This window comes from Hyperolius riggenbachi, chromosome 4, assembly GCF_040937935.1.
Source record: "Hyperolius riggenbachi isolate aHypRig1 chromosome 4, aHypRig1.pri, whole genome shotgun sequence".
NCBI lineage: Eukaryota > Metazoa > Chordata > Amphibia > Anura > Hyperoliidae > Hyperolius > Hyperolius riggenbachi.
Genome location: NC_090649.1, coordinates 371,865,744 through 371,883,750, shown reverse-complemented (window position 1 = coordinate 371,883,750; position 18,007 = coordinate 371,865,744). Strand labels below are relative to the sequence as shown.

Below are 18,007 nucleotides of genomic sequence, written 5' to 3'. Positions count from 1 at the left end.
AGGCTTAACTTGTTCCTGTCTGGCTGCATACCTGTTCTGTGAACCCACCACTGCATACCTGTGCTGTGAACCCACCACTGTATACCTGTGCTGTGAACCCACCACTGCATACCTGTGCTGTGAACCCACCACTGCATACCTGTGCTGTGAACCCACCACTGCATACCTGTTCAGTGAACCCACCACTGCATACCTGTGCTGTGAACCCACCACTGCATACCTGTGCTGTGAACCCACCACTGCATACCTGTTCAGTGAACCTGCCACTGCATACCTGTTCTGTTCAGTGGACCCGCCACTGTATACCTGTTCATTGAACCCACCACTGCATACCTGTGCTGTGAACCCACCACTGCATACCTGTTCTGTGAACCCACCACTGCATACCTGTGCTGTGAACCCACCACTGCATACCTGTTCAGTGAACCTGCCACTGCATACCTGTTCTGTTCAGTGGACCCGCCACTGTATACCTGTTCATTGAACCCACCACTGCATACCTGTGCTGTGAACCCACCACTGCATACCTGTTCTGTGAACCCACCACTGCATACCTGTGCTGTGAACCCACCACTGCATACCTGTTCAGTGAACCTGCCACTGCATACCTGTTCTGTTCAGTGGACCCGCCACTGTATACCTGTTCATTGAACCCACCACTGCATACCTGTGCTGTGAACCCACCACTGCATACCTGTTCTGTGAACCCACCACTGCATACCTGTTCAGTGAACCCGCCACTGCATACCTGTTCTGTTCAGTGGACCCGCTACTGTATACCTGTTCAGTGAACCCGCCACTGCATACCTGTTCTGTTCAGTGGACCCGCCACTGTATACCTGTTCAGTGAACCCGCCACTGCATACCTGTTGTGTTCAGTGAACCTGCCACTGCATACCTGTTCTGTGAACCCGCCACTGTATACCTGTTCTGTTTAGTGAACCCGCCACTGTATACCTGTTCTGTTTAGTGAACCCGCCACTGCATACCTGTTCTGTTCAGTGGACCCGCCACTGTATAACTGTTCAGTGAACCCACCACTGCATACCTGTTCTGTTCAGTGGACCCGCCACTTTATACCTGTTCAGTGAACCCGCCACTGCATACCTGTTGTGTTCAGTGAACCTGCCACTGCATACCTGTTCTGTGAACCCGCCACTGTATACCTGTTCTGTTTAGTGAACCCGCCACTGTATACCTGTTCTGTTTAGTGAACCCGCCACTGCATACCTGTTCTGTTCAGTGGACCCGCCACTGTATACCTGTTCAGTGAACCCGCCACTGCATACCTGTTCTGTTCAGTGGACCCGCCACTGTATACCTGTTCAGTGAACCCGCCACTGCATACCTGTTGTGTTCAGTGAACCTGCCACTGCATACCTGTTCTGTGAACCCGCCACTGTATACCTGTTCTGTTTAGTGAACCCGCCACTGTATACCTGTTCTGTTTAGTGAACCCGCCACTGCATACCTGTTCTGTTCAGTGGACCCGCCACTGTATACCTGTTCAGTGAACCCGCCACTGCATACCTGTTGTGTTCAGTGAACCTGCCACTGCATACCTGTTCTGTGAACCCGCCACTGTATACCTGTTCTGTTTAGTGAACCCGCCACTGCATACCTGTTCTGTTCAGTGGACCCGCCACTGTATACCTGTTCTGTTTAGTGAACCCGCCACTGTATACCTGTTCTGTTTAGTGAACCCGCCACTGCATACCTGTTCTGTTCAGTGGACCCGCCACTGTATACCTGTTCAGTGAACCCGCCACTGCATACCTGTTCTGTTCAGTGGACCCGCCACTGTATACCTGTTCAGTGAACCCGCCACTGCATACCTGTTGTGTTCAGTGAACCTGCCACTGCATACCTGTTCTGTGAACCCGCCACTGTATACCTGTTCTGTTTAGTGAACCCGCCACTGTATACCTGTTCTGTTTAGTGAACCCGCCACTGCATACCTGTTCTGTTCAGTGGACCCGCCACTGTATACCTGTTCAGTGAACCCGCCACTGCATACCTGTTGTGTTCAGTGAACCTGCCACTGCATACCTGTTCTGTGAACCCGCCACTGTATACCTGTTCTGTTTAGTGAACCCGCCACTGCATACCTGTTCTGTTCAGTGGACCCGCCACTGTATACCTGTTCAGTGAACCCGCCACTGCATACCTGTTGTGTTCAGTGAACCTGCCACTGCATACCTGTTCTGTGAACCCGCCACTGTATACCTGTTCTGTTTAGTGAACCCGCCACTGTATACCTGTTCTGTTTAGTGAACCCGCCACTGCATACCTGTTCTGTTCAGTGGACCCGCCACTGTATACCTGTTCAGTGAACCCGCCACTGCATACCTGTTGTGTTCAGTGAACCTGCCACTGCATACCTGTTCTGTGAACCCGCCACTGTATACCTGTTCTGTTTAGTGAACCCGCCACTGTATACCTGTTCTGTTTAGTGAACCCGCCACTGTATACCTGTTCAGTGAACCCGCCACTGCATACCTGTTGTGTTCAGTGAACCTGCCACTGCATACCTGTTGTGTTCAGTGAACCTGCCACTGCATACCTGTTCTGTGAACCCGCCACTGTATACCTGTTCTGTTCAGTGAACCCACCGCATCAGTGCGCATACCTGTGCAGTTAAGTGAACCCACCTACCTACGTGAGTGCACGCAGTGTGATATACCACTCCGTGCATACCCGATATGGACAAAACAGGTAGAGGAAGAGGTAGTGCCAGAGCCAGAGGAAGGCCACCCAGCAGGTCTGCGCAAGGTCGTGTAAATGTAATTTCGTGTGGACCTGGCCCACAGTACAGTGCTCGGAAGAAGGCACGTCCCATCACCTCCCAAGATTGTCAGGACGTGGTTGAGTATTTAGCGACACAGAACACCTCATCTTGCTCAGCCACCAGCGCTACTACTAGCACCACTTCCGCTGCATTTGACACTTCGCAAGAATTATTTAGTGGTGAAATCACTGATGCACAGCCATTGTTGTTACAGCCAGATGAATTTTCACCAGCTCATATGTCTGAGTTACGCGGCAACACTATGGATGTAACGTGTCAGGAGGATGAAGGACCTACTGATGGTGCAAGTTTGGATTTGTCTGAGGCAAGCGAAGCTGGGCAGGATGACTACGATGATGACGGTAATAGGGATCCTCTGTATGTTCCCAATAGAGGAGATGAAGAGGGGGACAGTTCAGAGGGGGAGTCAGAGAGTAGTAGGAGGAGAGAAGTTGCTGAAAGAAGCTGGGGCAGCTCTTCGTCAGAAACAGCTGGTGGCAGAGTCCGGCACCATGTATCGCCACCTATGTACAGCCAGCCAACTTGCCCTTCAGCATCAGCTGCTGAGGTCCCCATAGTGCCCACATCCCAGGGTGGCTCAGCGGTGTGGAAATTTTTTAATGTGTGTGCCTCAGATCGGACCAAAGCCATCTGTTCGCTCTGCCAACAAAAATTGAGCCGTGGAAAGGCCAACACTCACGTAGGGACAAGAGCCTTACGAAGGCACCTGGAGAAAAGGCACAAACAGCAATGGGATGGCCACCTGAGCAAAAGCAGCAGCAGCACACAAAAGCAAAGCCACCCTCCTTCTCCTCTTCCTCCTCCATCAGGTGCATTATCTGCTTCTGCCGCTTTCTCCCTTCCACCTTCACAGGCACCCTCCTCCACTCCGCCTCTGCCCTTGAGCGGTTCCTGCTCCTCTGCCCACAGCAGCAGTCAGGTGTCCGTGAAGGAAATGTTTGAGCGGAAGAAGCCAATTTCGGCCAGTCACCCCCTTGCCCGGCGTCTGACAGCTGGCGTGGCGGAACTGTTAGCTCGGCAGCTGTTACCATACCGGCTGGTGGACTCTGAGGCCTTCCGTAAATTTGTGGCCATCGGAACACCGCAGTGGAAGATGCCAGGCCGCACTTATTTTTCGAGAAAGGCCATACCCCAACTGCACCGTGAAGTTGAGAGGCAAGTGGTGTCATCTCTTGCGAAGAGCGTTGGGTCAAGGGTACACCTGACCACGGATGCCTGGTCTGCCAAGCACGGGCAGGGCCGCTACATTACCTACACAGCCCATTGGGTGAACCTGGTGGTGAACGATGGCAAGCAGGGCGCAGCGGACCAAATTGTGACACCTCCACGGCTTGCAGGCAGGCCTCCTGCCACCTCCTCTCCTCCTGCTACATGCTCTTCGCTGTCCTCCTCCTCCTTGGCTGAGTGGCAGTTCTCCTCTCCAGCTACACAGCCCCAGCTCCGCAGGGCCTATGCTGCATGCCAGGTAAGACGGTGTCACGCCATCTTAGACATGTCTTGTCTCAAAGCGGAGAGTCACACTGGAGCAGCTCTCCAGGTGGATGAGTGGCTGACCCCGCACCACCTGGAGATAGGCAACGTGGTGTGCGACAACGGCAGCAATCTGCTTGCCGCTTTGCATATGGGGAAGCTGACACACATACCCTGCATGGCACATGTCATGAATCTAGTGGTTCAAAGATTTGTGGCAAAGTACCCTGGCTTAGCGAATGTCCTGAAGCAGGCCAGGAAGTTCTGTGGGCATTTGAGGCGGTCTTACACAGCCATGGCACGCTTTGCGGAAATTCAGCGCAAAATTAACATGCCGGTGAGACGCCTCATTTGCGATAGCCCGACTCGCTGGAACTCGACCCTGCTCATGTTCTCCCGCCTGCTAGAACAGAAGAAAGCCGTGACCCACTACCTCTACAACTACAGTAGAATGAAACAGTCTGGGAAGATGGGGATGTTCTGGCCCGACAACTGGACACTGATGGAAAATGCATGCAGGCTCATGCGGCCGTTTGAGGAGGTGACCAACCTGGTGAGCCGCAGTGAGGGCACCATCAGCGACTTAATTCCCTACGCTTACTTCTTGGAGCGTGCTGTGCGTAGAGTGGCGGATGAAGCTGTGAATGAGCGTGACCAGGAACCGTTACGGCAGGAACAGGCATGGGACCAATTTTCATCAGACCCAGCTGTTTCCTCAACACCTGCGGCAGCACAGAGGGGGGAGGAGGAGGAAGAAGAGAAGTCGTGTGCAGAAGACGAGTCAGACTCAGAGGATAATGAGCAAGGTGTTTCTTTGGGGGAGGAGGAGGAGGAGGAGGAGGAGGGGACAGCGGCAGGAGAACAACCTCAGCAGGCATCGCAAGGGGCTTGTGCTGCTCAACCTTCCCGTGGTATTGTTCGCGGCTGGGGGGAGGAGGTTGACTTACCTGACGTCACTGAGGAAGAGCAAGAGGAGATGGAGGGTACTGGATCCGACTTTGTGCAGATGTCGTCTTTTATGCTGTCCTGCCTGTTGAGCGACCCCCGTATAAAAAACCTCAAGGGGAATGACCTGTACTGGGTGGCCACACTACTAGACCCTCGGTACAGGCACAAAGTGGCGGACCTGTTACCAACTCACCGGAAGGTGGAAAGGATGCAGCACATGCAGAACCAGCTGTCAACTATGCTTTACAATGCCTTTAAGGGTGATGTGACGGCACAACGCCCGCAAGGTACCACTGCCACTAATCCTCCTCCCGTGTCCACGCAGTCAAAGACAGGACGCTCCAGCGATCTCATGGTGATGTCGGACATGCGGACGTTCTTTAGTCCAACGCCTCGCCGTAGCCCTTCCAGATCCACCCTCCATCAACGCCTGGAACGGCAGGTAGCCGACTACCTGGCCTTAAGTGTGGATGTAGACACTGCTGTGAACAGCGATGAGGAACCCTTGAACTACTGGGTGCGCAGGCTTGACCTGTGGCCAGAGCTGTCCCAATTTGCCATCCAACTTCTCTCCTGCCCTGCCGCAAGCGTCCTGTCAGAAAGGACCTTCAGCGCAGCTGGAGGCATTGTCACAGAGAAGAGAAGTCGCCTAAGTCACAAAAGTGTTAAGTACCTCACCTTTATCAAAATGAATGAGGCATGGATCCCGAAGGGCTGCTGCCCGCCCCAAGACTAAGTCAGTCCCCGCACACACAGCATCTCTGCCTGCACGCCGTGTGACTGGCTGCCTGGCCTGCCCCAAGAAGACTAAGTCGCTCCCAGTCCCTCCACACAGCATGTCTGCCTGCAGGCCGCTTGACTACCTTCTCCGCCACCACCAACAGGGTCCGGGACTCCAGGCGGATTGCTGAATTTTTTAGGCCGCTGCTAGCAGCGGCCGCTGTAATAATTTTTCTGGTGCGTGTACATGACTGCCTAATTTTTCTGGCTGCACTGCAGGCAGCTGCAACAACAAAAGAAAAGGCATGTACATGCGCCCATTCCCCTTCGTGATCATTACCTTGCCGTGGTGAAGGGGCTTGCGTATCACAATGAAGCAATGACCGGCGCCTAGATGAGAGTCTCGGGGGGCACACCCACGATAATAAGGTCGTTGCCTCATTGTGGTCAGACCAAATTTGATCAGCTGGACAGTCACTGTTCTGTCATTCAGCTACATCAGCCAGGCGACCATATGGGCTGTAAAGCCACCAAAACCTGCACTCTGGCCATGGTGCGCACCAGTCCAGCACGGCCGTCACTACACAAACAGCTGTTTGCGGTGCGTTACACGGTGAGTTTGGTGTGTCAGTGTGAAGCAGTACCTTAATTACACTACCTGATTGATGTATACACATGCAAGATGTTTGAAAGCACTTTAGGCCTGTCATTTAGCATTCAATGTGATTTCTGCCCTTAAAACGCTGCTTTGCGTCAAATCCAGATTTTTCCCCGGGACTTTTGGCATGTATCCCACTCCGCCATGCCCCCCTCCAGGTGTTAGACCCCTTGAAACATCTTTTCCATCACTTTTGTGGCCAGCATAATTTTTTTTTTTTCAAAGTTCGCATCCCCATTGAAGTCTATTGCGGTTCGCGAACTTTAACGCGAACCGAACCTTCCGCGGAAGTTCGCGAACCAGGTTCGCGAACCTAAAATCGGAGGTTCGGCCCAACTCTAATGCAGAGCGAGCGCAGCAGGAAGCGCTGTTTACAACTCACCTGCCTGGCTCCAAGCGCTGCTCTCTCGCCGCCTGTCTCCTCTCTCTGCAATGCATAGATGCGGATACACACGCTGCTTCCGGCTAAACAGGAAGCAGCGTGTGTGCATATCCGCATCTATGCAGAGAGAGGAGACAGGCGGCAAGAGAGCAGCGCTTGGAGCCAGGCAGGTGAGTTGTAAACAGCGCTTCCTGCTGCGCTCGCTCTGCATCTGAGGGGGGAGCACGGAGGGCGGCCCGGGAGAGGGAGGGAGAGGTCGGGCTGCCCTCCCCGCGGCTCCGGCTCCCCCCTCCATTATAGCGCCCCCCTCCCAACAGCCCCCCGGGCGACGGCACGCCCCGCACGGCCCTAGAAAAGGGCCTGCACCTGCCTCACCACTGCCAGCAGGCACTGCCAGCAGCCACTGTGCCCATCTTTTTTGTTGCCAGCCACAGTGCACCTGCCTCACCACTGCCAGCAGGCACGCATGTACATAGTACGCATACTTTGCCTGCGAAGGATGGCCACGGCGGCGTGAGCGCAATTGAGTACGTGTGCGACCAGGCCCAGCGTTGCCAAAAAAGAAACACAGCGTGGGAAAATGACGTCTGTAGGGGGTGGGGGAAGCCTCAGGTAAGTGAAACTTTTTTGTTGTTGTATTATTCAGTTACGGTTCACTTTAAGGATCGATGGGGTAACCTGTATGCAGGGCCGCCATCAAAAATTTTGGGGCCCCTCACACATCATCAGGCCTGGGCCCCCTTCCCTGGGCCCTCTCACTGGTTGCTGTGCCCACCCACTAGACACCCCACCCCATGTCCTGTGCCTCTTTTATCCCCCTCTTTCTCACCTCAGTTTGTGCATCTTTTGTGCCCCTCTGTGTTCCAGTCTCATTTCTTTTCTCCCTGTGCCTCTTTTGTCCGCCTCTGTTCCCCCTCTGCATCTTTTATCCCCCTGTGTTACCTCTTTTCCCCTTCTGTCTTAGCTCGTCCCCCTGCCCTAGCCAGGCATATGTGCCCCCAGTATAGGTATCCAGGCATAGGTGCCCCCAGTATAGGTATGCAGGTGTAGGTTCCCCCAGTATAAGTAGCCAACTATAGGTGGTGCCCCAGTATAGGCCAGCAATATAGATATTCAACTATAGGTGGTGCCCCGGTCTAGGTAGCCTGGTACAGGTGGTGCCCTCAATATAGATAGCCAAGTATAGGTGGTGCCAGGGCCGGGCTGAGGCATAGGCTGGAGAGGCTCCAGCCTCAGGGCGCAGTGTAGGAGGGGGCGCACAATTCATTCAGCTGTCATTCCTAATTGTGTATGAAGCAGAAAGAAATAAGAAAAGGGGATACATAGCAGTGACTGCAAGCCAGATAACTAGCTATTAAGGTGTTGGGGAGGATGTGAGCCCTGTGGCCCTCTTAGTCTAATAGCAATCCGTGTGTGACAGCTGAGGTGGGAGGGATGGAGGGGCGCGCTTTGGTGTCTCAGCCTTGGGTGCTGGAGGACCTTGTCCCTGCTCTGGGTGGTGCTCCAGTATAGGCAGCCAGGTATAGGTGGTGGCCCAGTATAGGAAGCCTGTAGCCAGATAAAGGTGGTGCCCCAGTATAGAAAGTCCACTGTAATGGGCCCACTCACCTGCTCCCCATGTTCAAGCGCTGATGTCACTCTTCTCTCAGTGCTGGAATGTGGTGTGCTGGTTATCCAGCCACAGCCTGGCAACCAGCACATGCGGCCTTTCCAGAGCTTTCGGGGGGGGGGGGGGGGGGGGGCAGGCCCGGGCCCCCTGAAGCCCTGGGCCCCTCACTGCAGTGTCAGTTGCCCCCCCCCCCTGATGGCTGCCTTGCCTGTATGCAAGAGATCTCTGCCATATCAAAGTGATAGAATATTTTGGAAAACTCGACTCGTATTCTGCTAGTTTACTCTTGATTCTGCCAGTTTACAGATTGAAGTTAGCTGTAACGTGCATAGAGTATACTGGAACAGTAATTGTTGCTGTACAGCAGAGGGAGACAGCGAGAGAAGAAGCACAGGTCATGTGCAGACTGCAGGCGGGGTTGTCATGTGATGATCACATGACGCTGTCCTGCTTGTGTGTCTGCTGTGTGGCTCTGCTTGTAATTCGGCCGCAGCATGAGACCCCGAGGGATGCCGGTGTTAGCGCTGCTGCTGACTGTCATCATCTCTACCAACGGACAATCCACAGCCGGGGCACCGAGCGAGCTGTGCGGGTAAGAGGCGAACACTCTCCTGCTCTGGTGGCATATGTACGCGTGCACTTCCTCTATGTGACTGCAGCTTTGTCATGCCCACATTGGATATGACAATGCAAAGCAATGTGCAGGGAGCATATCAAATATATATAAATCCTGTATGTGACTAATGACAGAAGCAAGCTAGCACATAAGCACTGCAAAGTGATACTATAGTAATAACTAGGCGTGTTTTGATGTATATAATTGCATTTGTAAGAGGTGGTTAGTTTTGTTACATCATAATTTGACAATATGTAAGTTTTGGATTTAGGTTATTATTTTTATTGTTGTTTGCTACACACTGAAACTTGTTAAATACAGTTGTTTGCTTTTTGTTACTTTAGGCTTCTGTGGAACAGATTAGTTTACCTAATTTTAATATATTACTGATGGCCCCATAGTTGCATGTGGCAGTTGACTTTTTTTATTTGTTTTTAATAATAGCATTAAATTAGGACATGAAAGCGAATTTCAGCTGAAAAGATCACAAATGTTTAACCCAAAGAAAATCTCAGAGATGTCTTTCCAGAGATGAGGCCCTAGGGAATATTTTGTCTTCTGCATAACTAAAAAAGGCGAAGCATAAAGCAGAGTGACGGTGCACCTTATTTTTAAGTTATATCCTACTGTAAACACTAATTCTTGTAAGAACTCAGGCTTGCTGGCATCCAAATTACACAGTGAGCACCTCCATCATTATGGCCTATGGCGGTGCCCAAATTACTTGTTTTGCCCCTTGCTCGGTACCTGGCTTGTTTTGTTAACATACTCTTAAACTGAGAGGGATATGGATGCTGCCATGTTGGTGCTAGTCTAGGTGACCCAGCAGGGAACCTCGTATAGAAATTCAGCTTATGTGATTGGATGGACAGCATCCTCTGGAACTACTGTTTCCAATAGGTTGTAGTAAACTGTGATCACACTATTCAGCCAATCACATGTTTTGTGCTCTAGAAGGTGCTGTAATTGGACAACTGTTCCCTATGAGGCTTCCTTGTGGGTCCCCTAAACTAGCCTAACACCGCCATATTTGTTTCCATTTAACAATACTAGTTGCCTGACAGTCCTGCTGTTATCTCTGGCTGCAGTAGCGTCTGTATCGCATAATTGAAACAAGCATGCAGATAATCCTGTCACACCTGATCTGCATGCTTGTTCAGAGTCTATGGTATTGGAGCCACAGGATCAGCAGGACAGCCAGGCAATCTGCATTGTTGAAAAGGAAATAGATATGGTTACCGCCCATATTTCTCTCACCTCAGGTTTGCTTTAAGAGGAAATAAATAGGTCAAACCTCTATATCCCTCTTAGTTCAGGTGTGCTTTAAAGAGACTCCGTAACAAAAATTGCATCCTGTTTTTTATCATCCTACAAGTTCCAAAAGCTATTCTAATGTGTTCTGGCTTACTGCAGCACGTTCTACTATAACCATCTCTGTAAAAAAATCAACTTCTCTCTCTCTTGTCAGACTTGTCAGCCTGTGTCTGGAAGGCTGCCAAGTTCTTCAGTGTTGTGGTTCTGTGATGCATCTCCCCCCTCCAGGCCCCTCTATGCACACTGCCTGTGTATTATTTAGATAAGAGCAGCTTCTCTCTTCTCTCTTATCTTTTACAAGCTGGATAAATCCTCCTCTGAGCTGGCTGGGCTTTCACATACTGAGAAATTACATACAGGCACAGCTGTCTGCACTCTGCAGGAAGAAACAGCCTGACACTTCAGTGGAAGATAGCTGCAGGGGGAAAGAAACACACAAATGATCTCTTGAGATTCAAAAGGAAGGCTGTATACAGCCTGCTTGTGTATGGATGTATTTTCTATGTGTGGACATGCTGTACATCAACCTACTTCCTGTTTTGGTGGCCATTTTGTTTGTTTATAAACAAACTTTTTAAAACTGTTTTTAACCACTTTTAATGCGGCGAGGAGCGGCGAAATTGTGACAGAGGGGAATAGGAGATGTCCCCTAACGCACTGGTATGTTTACTTTTGTGCGATTTTAACAATACAGATTCTCTTTAAAATGAACCGAGCGCCATTTTTAGCACTCAGGACATCACAGTAGCACATCCAAAATGCATGCCAACAATGTGTCTCATTATTACAAAAAAAAAAAAAAAAAAAAACAAACTTCCATTGTACGTTTTTTTTTTTTTTTTGGCAGAAGAGGTTTTATTAGCCTACTTCAGCTGGCCTGCCAGACCCCAGAGGGTTCAGGCAGCTAAGGGCTAATGTAATTGTTTTATTGCACACATTAACAAGACGTAAACAATACCTTTCATCAATAGAGGAAGGGAGGAGGGTAATTAGGACAACTGCTTCAAAGATTTTATCCAGAGGGAATGTGTGAAGATAGCATCTGTGACTTCTGTAAGTAAGGACAACCTGGAAGGGGATGGAGGAATGTGGCAGCTCCTTTAGCTGTTAGAAACCAAGAGGGAAAAAAAGGGTGCTTAGTTCACTTTAATGTGACGCGTGGGAGAAGTTTTTTGCCAGGCCCCTGGACAGTCACCACGCCCTAGGTACCTGCTTGAGTTGCCTTGGCTCCTTCACATGGTAGACGTTGGTTTGTCTACTGCTCCTGTGAATCTACCAGGTGCTTACAGCCAGTGGTACAGCTTTATTATCATTATTGATTTATTCAGAATCATCATATTCCATGGCGCAGTACAGAGTAAGAAATAAACATGGGGCTACATAATAATCCAAACGTATAGCAAATTCCAAGACACAAAAGGCTGAGAAAGTCCTGCCCTTGGAAGCTTACAATCTAAACGAATAGGGAGGAAACAAGAAGTGGGGGTAGTATACAATATGTATTATACAGCTGCAAGTATTCATCATTTGTGGTGATATGGTGCCTGACCTCTATCTGCACATCTGAGTGGGTGGCAGTCACCTGCAGTGTGTTACATGTGGTGGTTTCTATAGCACTGTAACCACACCGCTGTGGCTGGTGACACGTCATTACGCATACCGTCATACATTTGCACGACAGAGCAACTGTATGATGCTCAGTCACTTCTCAGCATATCATTCACCTGTTTCTGTGAATGAGCCCTAAAGTGTGTATGTAGCCATACACTGTGGTCTTATTATATTAGTCATTAAAAGCATTGAACCTGACAAAAATATACCAAAACGAAGTGCTCCTGATCAACATTTGATTGGGTTGTCAATTAAGGATTAATTGGGAATACATGTTCTGTGAGTAATCCTACCTTGTACTGTCTAGAACAGGGGTAGGGAACCTATGGCTTGGGAGCCATATGTGGCTCTTTTGATGGCTACATCTGGCTCACAGACAAATCAGTAGGTATTGATTCACTAAGCTACACTGCTCAAGCAGCACAAGTAAAATTTTCAAAGTAGGCATGCTACTGCTGTAGTGTGCACTACTAACTTACACGCGCTACCCCCAAAACTAACAGCTGCTCCAATTGTCACACCCTGGATCCTGTCAGGTCCAGTGACTTTGTAGGACGAGATCCTTGCACTTTCATTGGCCCAATAGGCTGTCACTTGACAGGCAGCCAATTGGGCAAAAGTGCAAGGATCTTGTCTTACAGTGAATAAACTCCCAAGTCAGCTAGCTAATTGTACAAACTGTTAGTCAGTATTTCTCCTGTCTGGCTCTCGGGGAAATTGCTGATGTTGCTGAAACCCAAGAGAAGCTGAAGACGTGTCTGACACTTCCGCTGCTCGTAGGATCAACTGTATACACATCACCATGGCAACAGGAACGTGAGCCCTCTGCTGCGCATGCGCACTGTGCCATTTTTAAACATATTGTATGGCTCTCACAGAATTACAATTTAAAATATGTGGTGTTATGGCTCTCTCAGCCAAAAAGGTTCCTGACCCCTGATCTAGAACATACTAATGTGACGATCACATAGCTTTGTGCTGCATCGAGTTATAGCGTACTTGATCTAGTTTGTGGTCTTCTTAAGCTAAGTACCTATTGTAAGACTGAATCACTGGAAACTGCCACTGGAGCCTTTTTCCGATTGCGTTACGTTTGCGTGGCCGTCCGCGTTGGGCTTTTTTTTTTCAATTTCTGTGTGTTGGACGTTGTTAAGCGCTTTTCTAAGTGCTTTTGCAGAGTGATTGCGTTTTTTCAAATCCTAAAGTCAGTCAGGAACTGAACTCTTTGATCCGTAAAAAAATAAATACAATGGCCTCAATTCTGGTAGGGTTATCAAACAAATTACCTCATGTGAGGTAATTTACCTCGTAAGGTAATAACATTTAGCAATTTTGGTATGTTTTTAGTCATGTTTTACCTCGAGGTAAATTACTGAAAACAGCTATTCTCACGGAAATTAGGGGGCATGTTGGCACATAATTTACCGATCAGTTTAAAGGGGTTTTGTGAAGTCATTCAATAAACAGACACTTACCTGGGGCTTCTATTACCCCTCTGTAGCTGTAATGTCCCGCGCCGTCCTCCTCTGATCATTCGTTCCCCTGTGTCGGTCACGGTCTGATTACGCGTGTAACGCGGCTGCACGGCAGTGCTCCCGCTCGCGTCTCCTGGAGCTTATTGCGCAGGCGCAGTATAAGAAAACCTCGTACTGCGCAGTAAGCTCCCGGAGACTAATAATTGCCCGGTGTTGGCAGCGCGGAACGAGTGATCGGAGGAGGATGGCGTAGGACATTACAGCTACAGGGGACTGATAGAAACTCCAGGTAAATGTCTGTTTATTGAATAACTCCACAGAACCCCTTTAAGACCTGCCTGTACCTGGAGGAAAAGTCAATTTGTATGCATTTTGCAGTTTTTAGTGGCGTTCCTATTGTTGTTTTAGTGGAGTTCCTATTCAGGCTGTGTAATAGAAAAGAATAGTAGAAATAAAACTCCAAATATTTACTGGATTTTTTTTAAAGGGATGCCTATAAATATAGTTTTTATAGGTTGCTACTTAATCAAATACACCTCTCCCCCCCAAAAAATCTTCCAAGACCTAACTTATAGAAGGCAGACTACTATTATTTATTTACTGCACGCTAACCGCTGAAATACCTCATGTTTTACTTCACTTCATGCATTTACCTCATGTTTTACCCCATGTTTGGAAATGGAAAAAAAAATCTTCCATAATTGCTTTAAAAAAAAAAGAGGAAAATATCTCCATGAGGTATTTTACCTACAAAAAAAATATTTACCTCACATAGCTACCAGAATTGAGGCCATGATCTTTTGGAAGTTCCAAGTTGCAGATAGTTTGCATGAAATTTGCAAGCAAGTCAGAACTATTAGGATCTCATTGAACATCTCTAGTTTAGAATGGAAATAAGAAGAAACAGCATTGGCCTTTAATCCTCTACATTGTATCTTAAAGCAAACATGTGAGGTTTGCAAACCATAAAAGTGGATACTTACCTCAGTAGAGGAAAGCCTTTGGATCCTCCACCCTCACCCGTCAGGCCATTCTAGCACTGAGACCCCCGAAGTTCACGGCTGCACCATGCCTGTGCAGTAGCATGGAGCCACTTGTGCTTCAGTGGAAAACACTGAGCCTGATCGGGTCTGTGCTGCTGCACATGTGCAAGCTGTCGGCAAGCTTGCACGCAATGGTCCACTGGGGGAGGACAGGAAAAGCTTCTGGGCTATCCAAAGGCTTCCCTTTGGGGAACTTTTATACCCTGCAGGTACACCTTAGAGCCCATTCCAGAAGTGCAGCTACCTCCTCCTTGGTATATAGGTCTCCTGGAGCTGGGAAACACATTTAATAAAACAGCTGTGTAGTCATATCCTTAGTCCTTTTATAAAACTGCTAGTTGGATGCATCTGCTAAACAAAACATGGCTTCTGAATGAGACGTACAGAGGGTTGTGGTCCCACCTGAAGGCAGTTAGCTGAGTGTCATGAAGGGCAAAATATTACTTTTGCCAATAATTGAATTTCAGTAAATCCCCAGTAGGGTAATAGGTAACACATAAAGAAGGATGTTGTGAAGGAGACTAATTCTTGAGTACTTCCTGTTCCTATTAAAAAGGTGGCGCAATTTCTTAGTGACCTCCTGGCTTGGAGGGTCTTTTGAAATCCTATTATCAGTAAGCGTAATTATGAATGTCTTTTTGCATCACCGTTGAAAATAAAAGGAAGACGTTCTGATGCCTGGTACACATGATGCAATTTTCCATCAGATTGACAATTGAATCGATTTCTGACAGTTCTGATCTGATTTCCGATCGATTTTCTGAACACTTATACAAAATCGATCAGAAATCAGATCGAACCTGTCGTAAATAATGAATTCAACAGTCAATCTGATGGAAAATTGCATGGTGTGTACCAGGCATAAGATGCCTACAGGCAGTAAAACAAACATGGTAGACATGTAAAGCAAAAAACAAAACAAAACAGTGACTTTATTTCTACTTCAAACTTATCAACATTTATTTCTGACAAGTCATTTCAAGTGTAGATACCAATGTGGTTTTTATTGTTCTCAGCAGGATCCTTTCTGTTTAAAGTTGGACTGAGAGATTCAAAAGGTCCTGTTGTATAGTTAACTTTATTATGGCTATAGTGGTTTAATGTCTGTCAACTATTATGACATATAGTCATATCATAAGTATAGAGTTCTGAGTGAGTGATATGAAAACTCCAATTAAATGGTAACCAAACCCCCCAGTATCAGTAGCAGACCTGGATTTACCTCACAGGAGAGCCTATAGGCACAGATGTCCTAGCACCTCAGACTTCACCCTCCAAGAACCTACAAATACCAGCTGAACCGCACCGCAAGTTTGCTGGCTGACCAAGCTGTCACTTCTCCCTTACTTCCCTTGCCCATCATAGGTAGCTACAGGTGCCCCTTAAAATTGAGGGTACTTCTGATGACCTAATACTAAGTAGCTAGAGGTGCCCCCAAGTATTAGGTAGCTGAAGGAACCTCAGTAATAAGTAGCTAGAGGTGCCCTTAATGAAAGGTGACCTCATCATTGGAATGCTGAGAGCAGGGTTAGTAATCTCTCATTTACACTCTGCTCCAGACACTGCATAGGGAGGGAGGGAGGCACTGAGGAAGGGGAGTGAGCCACCTTTCCAACATCAGGCGCCTGTAGGCACATGCCTACAGTGCCTTATCGTAAATAGGGCCCTGATCAGTAGGAAAAAGAATTAGTAGTGGCAGTTTATCAAAAGGATTGAAATGGAAAGTGTCTATAGAAAAATTATTCTATTGCATTTTGTACCTTCACTTTCCTATGTCAGATTTACTTTCTAATGCATTCATTGGGCAGGCAGATTAATGTGCGTTAAGGTAAGATTAAGTCAAACTACACAGCAAAGAAAAAACATGTCTTCAGCTAGAAATGTATTGCTGTCATTTTGCATCTGTGATTAGCTTGTGACATTTTACCAATGCAAACACAATAAAAGCAAAAAGAAAAAAATCAGTATATTTTGCTTTAACTGTGCTGCCCTTCATGTTTTAGTACACAGGTACAAACTCAAGGCCCATGGGCCGAATGCAGCCTGCATTACTATTTTATGTGGCCTCTGAGACCTTCCCAAGTAGCACATCAGTTACAGTGTTTCTGGTTGATACACTATCAGTTTGGGCAGTGGCAGAGAAAAAACCCACATGTCCACCAGTGAAGTCAGCATGGGGCCCCCTCTTGGGATCCAAACTCGTTGCCAACTCCCTGAGTGGCTGGTAGAACTCTCTCTCTCTCTCTCCCTCCCCCCCCCCTCATGTTGTAGAGTAGCGGAGCAGTGTAATATTTTGCTGTGTTTGGTCTCTTCTGTTCTTCCTGGCAGTTGCATGCTCTGTGCTTGCATACCTCCAGCTCCTGATCACATGACCTGCAGTCAGAGCCTGTGACTGTCAGAGCTGAGGAGACCTGATAAAACACTGGAGCTGGTAGGTATTGCACCACTCCCTTGCACTGCTGCGAAGAAAGGGTGAAGCAGCAGGCTCCCACAGGCCCCTCCCCCCAAAAAACAAACAACAAAATGTAGTATGACACTGTTCAATAATTTTTTAAAGCTTAATAAATATTTTTGGCTTATAAATACTGTCCATATAAAGTAGGCCTAGTTGCCATGAATCGGCAAATCGCTTTACCAGTGGATCCAGATGGGGTGGCCCCAGGAGCAAAAAACGCTGTTTGCAGCAGGTTGATAGCGATCCTAGTAGAACAAATGCATCTGTGGCTACAGTAGCCAGATTACGATCCCTCCAGGAAATTGTGACACATCTGCGAGTATGCATGTAAGTCCAAGCCCTGATGCTGCTTCACAGAATCCAATTCAATTTGTGTTCCTGCCCCCCCCCCCCCCCCCCCCCCCCTTTATTTTTTTTCTTAACGATCTCAACTAGGGATAGTATTTTATTCCCTGCTGCAGTTGTTTTTTTTCAGTAGACAAAGCCTTTTCACTAAAAAGAATCATTGTTTTATTATTACTATAGCGTTGTATGAAATGTGAGTTTAGGCAGCATTTTCCCTGTGTGCCGCTATATAGGCCAGAGTGCCATTTTTTTTACAATGTAACAGTACAGTATTTAGTAATATATTTTATGACATTTTGTACAACAGAATGTGGAAGATGTTTTGGCGTATTGTGAAAAATATTACAGTGTTTTAAAATAAGATGTTATCTCTTGGTCTGAACAAAGACTTCGGCAATACGTCAGAAGCAAAGTACAGATATCTTGGTATACAAATACTTTTGCATTCCTATGCACACTTGTGCTATGATCACCTTTACAACAAGAAAAGGAGCACCAACTTTATCCAAATAGTGTCAGTACAACAAGGACATTAAATAACAGAGCAATTAA

At 48.0% G+C, this 18,007-nt stretch overlaps 1 protein-coding gene across 1 annotated transcript in view; it reads left to right on the top strand.

The window, feature by feature from the left end:
• The first annotated feature begins 9,037 nt into the window (after positions 1-9,037).
• Positions 9,038-18,007, top strand: part of IGF2R (insulin like growth factor 2 receptor) — a 242,584-nt gene continuing 233,614 nt past the window's right edge. Inside the window, exon 1 of the mRNA XM_068232027.1 lies at positions 9,038-9,188. Coding sequence (XP_068088128.1) covers positions 9,091-9,188 — 98 coding nt within the window. The 5' untranslated portion in view covers positions 9,038-9,090. The remainder of the gene's footprint in view (positions 9,189-18,007) is intronic.